Below are 2170 nucleotides of genomic sequence, written 5' to 3'. Positions count from 1 at the left end.
ATAAGGTAATTACACAAAAAGGAAAAATCAAACAGTATTATCTAATTGCAAACACTAAAAAGAACATTGCACCAATTTTTTCTGCAATAGCACAGATTAACATTGCAATTAAGTATGTCACCAGTGCAGGATGTCTATTGTGTGCAGAATTATGAAAGATAAGAATGGTGAAATTGTTGGACATGAACTAAAAAGCCATTAATATTACATTTCAAAACTGGTGAAGAGACAAAGAAATTGCTGAGTTGTTATTCTGACCTGTCCGTTATAAAAACCCAGTTAGCAGCCCAGTCCTCAGTGTCTCTCCAGAGCGAAGAGCAGCAGTAGAAGATGACAAGCCACTGGCAGCTCCTCTGTGTTCTCCTCTCTTTGGCTCTGCTCCCTGCGCTGTCAGCACCTGCAGGAGCTCTGCAAGATGCTGATCCTGACAGCCCAGAGGTCCGTGACTCTGCTGCCTTTGCCCTGTACTCATTCAACTACTTCAACAAGGACCCCTACCTCTACAAAATAACCACGTTCGAGTCCGTGAAAGAGAAGGTAAGAGGCTTTAAAATATGATCAGTCTTATATACTGTAGTAGGAAGTGTATTTGATTATATTGTGGAAATATCTATATAATTTTAATATAATCACAGTTAACTTGAAGCAATGGTTCCAGCCATTACAGCATCCGATGTCTTTAAAGTTAAGTGACCTTACATAGCTCTACTGTAGGTGTGAATTGAAACTATAGTTCAGGTAATTTCTTTCTCAGCAGCAATAATGAGCATATGCTAGTTGGGCTGCAGGGAAGCACCCTCAATACAGCCCCAATTATACTTTAGCAGTTTGATCTCTATGAGCATAGATGAGACATTTTGATATCAGCTTTTGTCTTTTCAGGGTCTTTTCTTTTGATATCTGCAGAGAGTCTGTACAGTATTTTCTGAAATTGGCTAAAAGTCATGTAATGTCCAATCTTTCCAAGCATCATATCTGATAGCAGGTCATACTTCCTGTGCTTGATGTTCCTGCCATCTTCCTCTCTCACACTCCTACCTGAGAAAATCTCTGCTGCCAAAATGCTACATTTCTTTTCTACTTTTCAGCCTAGAACAATTTCGCTGTTCATTTTGAAGAGGTCCTCTGTTTTGACTTGTCAAAGTCTTTACAATTTCTTCTTTGTACAGAAATGTCCGATCTTTCCATGCATCATATCTGACAGCTGATTATCAAGACACACCTGGATAGCTGGCCTCAGTGAGCAGCTATGAAACATCTTGATTACACTCTCACTTGACTGAACCTGGGACCTTTGAATACTCTGTGTGTTAAAGAGTCAATTACACAACACGCGTTCATGTATTATCACAAAACTCAGATTCCATTAGAGGCTGCAAAGCAGACTGGATGGTGTAAAGTAATGACTCAGTGGTGTGACCTGTGTTTCAGGATGTCGGTGGAGGAGAGTACATAATGGATGTGCTGCTGCAAAAAACCCAGTGCAGGAAAAAAGAGGATACTGACCCTCAGTCCTGCCTACTTATAACAAACCCACAAGACACAAAGGTGAGCCTCTTTAACATCATATCAGATGTCATCTGGCAAGTTTGCAAAATGCATGATTATATTTTGTTTTGATTTCTTATTCTGAAGAAATGGGATTTCCTCTTCCGATTAATGTGGCGTTGTCACTCACAATCAATTAATAGAGGACCCTTTTAGTTGAAAATGTGTTCAGATGTATGAGTGCTGTTCCTCTCAACATCTTCCTTTTGCTCCACTCCAGGCCCTCCTGTGTCATTTTGTGGTCTTGAATGCTCCCTGGAAGCAGGAGAGAGTGCTGATTGAAAGTCAGTGCCACCCGAGACAAGAGGGACAGTGAGGGGCTGGAGTTCATGGCTCTGTATCTAGCACTCTTACTGATTGAACAATAAAAAAATGAAAGAGTGATATCACATGCGTTTTATTGTCTTGCAACTCTACTGTCTTACTATTTATTACATTTCCTCAAGTATGCCCTAAAACATTAAAGTATAATAAAGTCAAGCCAATGAAGTCATGAATAAACCCTGTCTATAGCAAATAGTTTCTTCTGTCTTGGAAACTTTTCACAGTTATCATGTGTGATGCCAGTAAGACAAAAGACATACTGTGTCTTGCACCCTGGCACAGATACCACATTTTGTTG

The 2170-nt window shown here is 40.0% G+C and overlaps 1 protein-coding gene across 1 annotated transcript; it reads left to right on the top strand.

Annotated features, from left to right (window-relative positions):
• The first annotated feature begins 330 nt into the window (after nt 1-330).
• On the top strand, nt 331-1864 carry LOC148835927 (cystatin-like). Its single transcript, XM_088913107.1, has 3 exons — nt 331-537; nt 1432-1548; nt 1769-1864. The coding sequence occupies exons 1-3, from the start codon at nt 331-333 to the stop codon at nt 1862-1864; spliced, it is 420 nt and encodes a 139-aa protein (XP_088769233.1).
• Nucleotides 1865-2170: the final 306 nt, after the last annotated feature.

Source organism: Atractosteus spatula, chromosome 4 (assembly GCF_055471065.1).
Source record: "Atractosteus spatula isolate fAtrSpa1 chromosome 4, fAtrSpa1.hap1, whole genome shotgun sequence".
Lineage (NCBI taxonomy): Eukaryota > Metazoa > Chordata > Actinopteri > Semionotiformes > Lepisosteidae > Atractosteus > Atractosteus spatula.
This window is presented reverse-complemented; position numbering and strand designations above follow the sequence as displayed.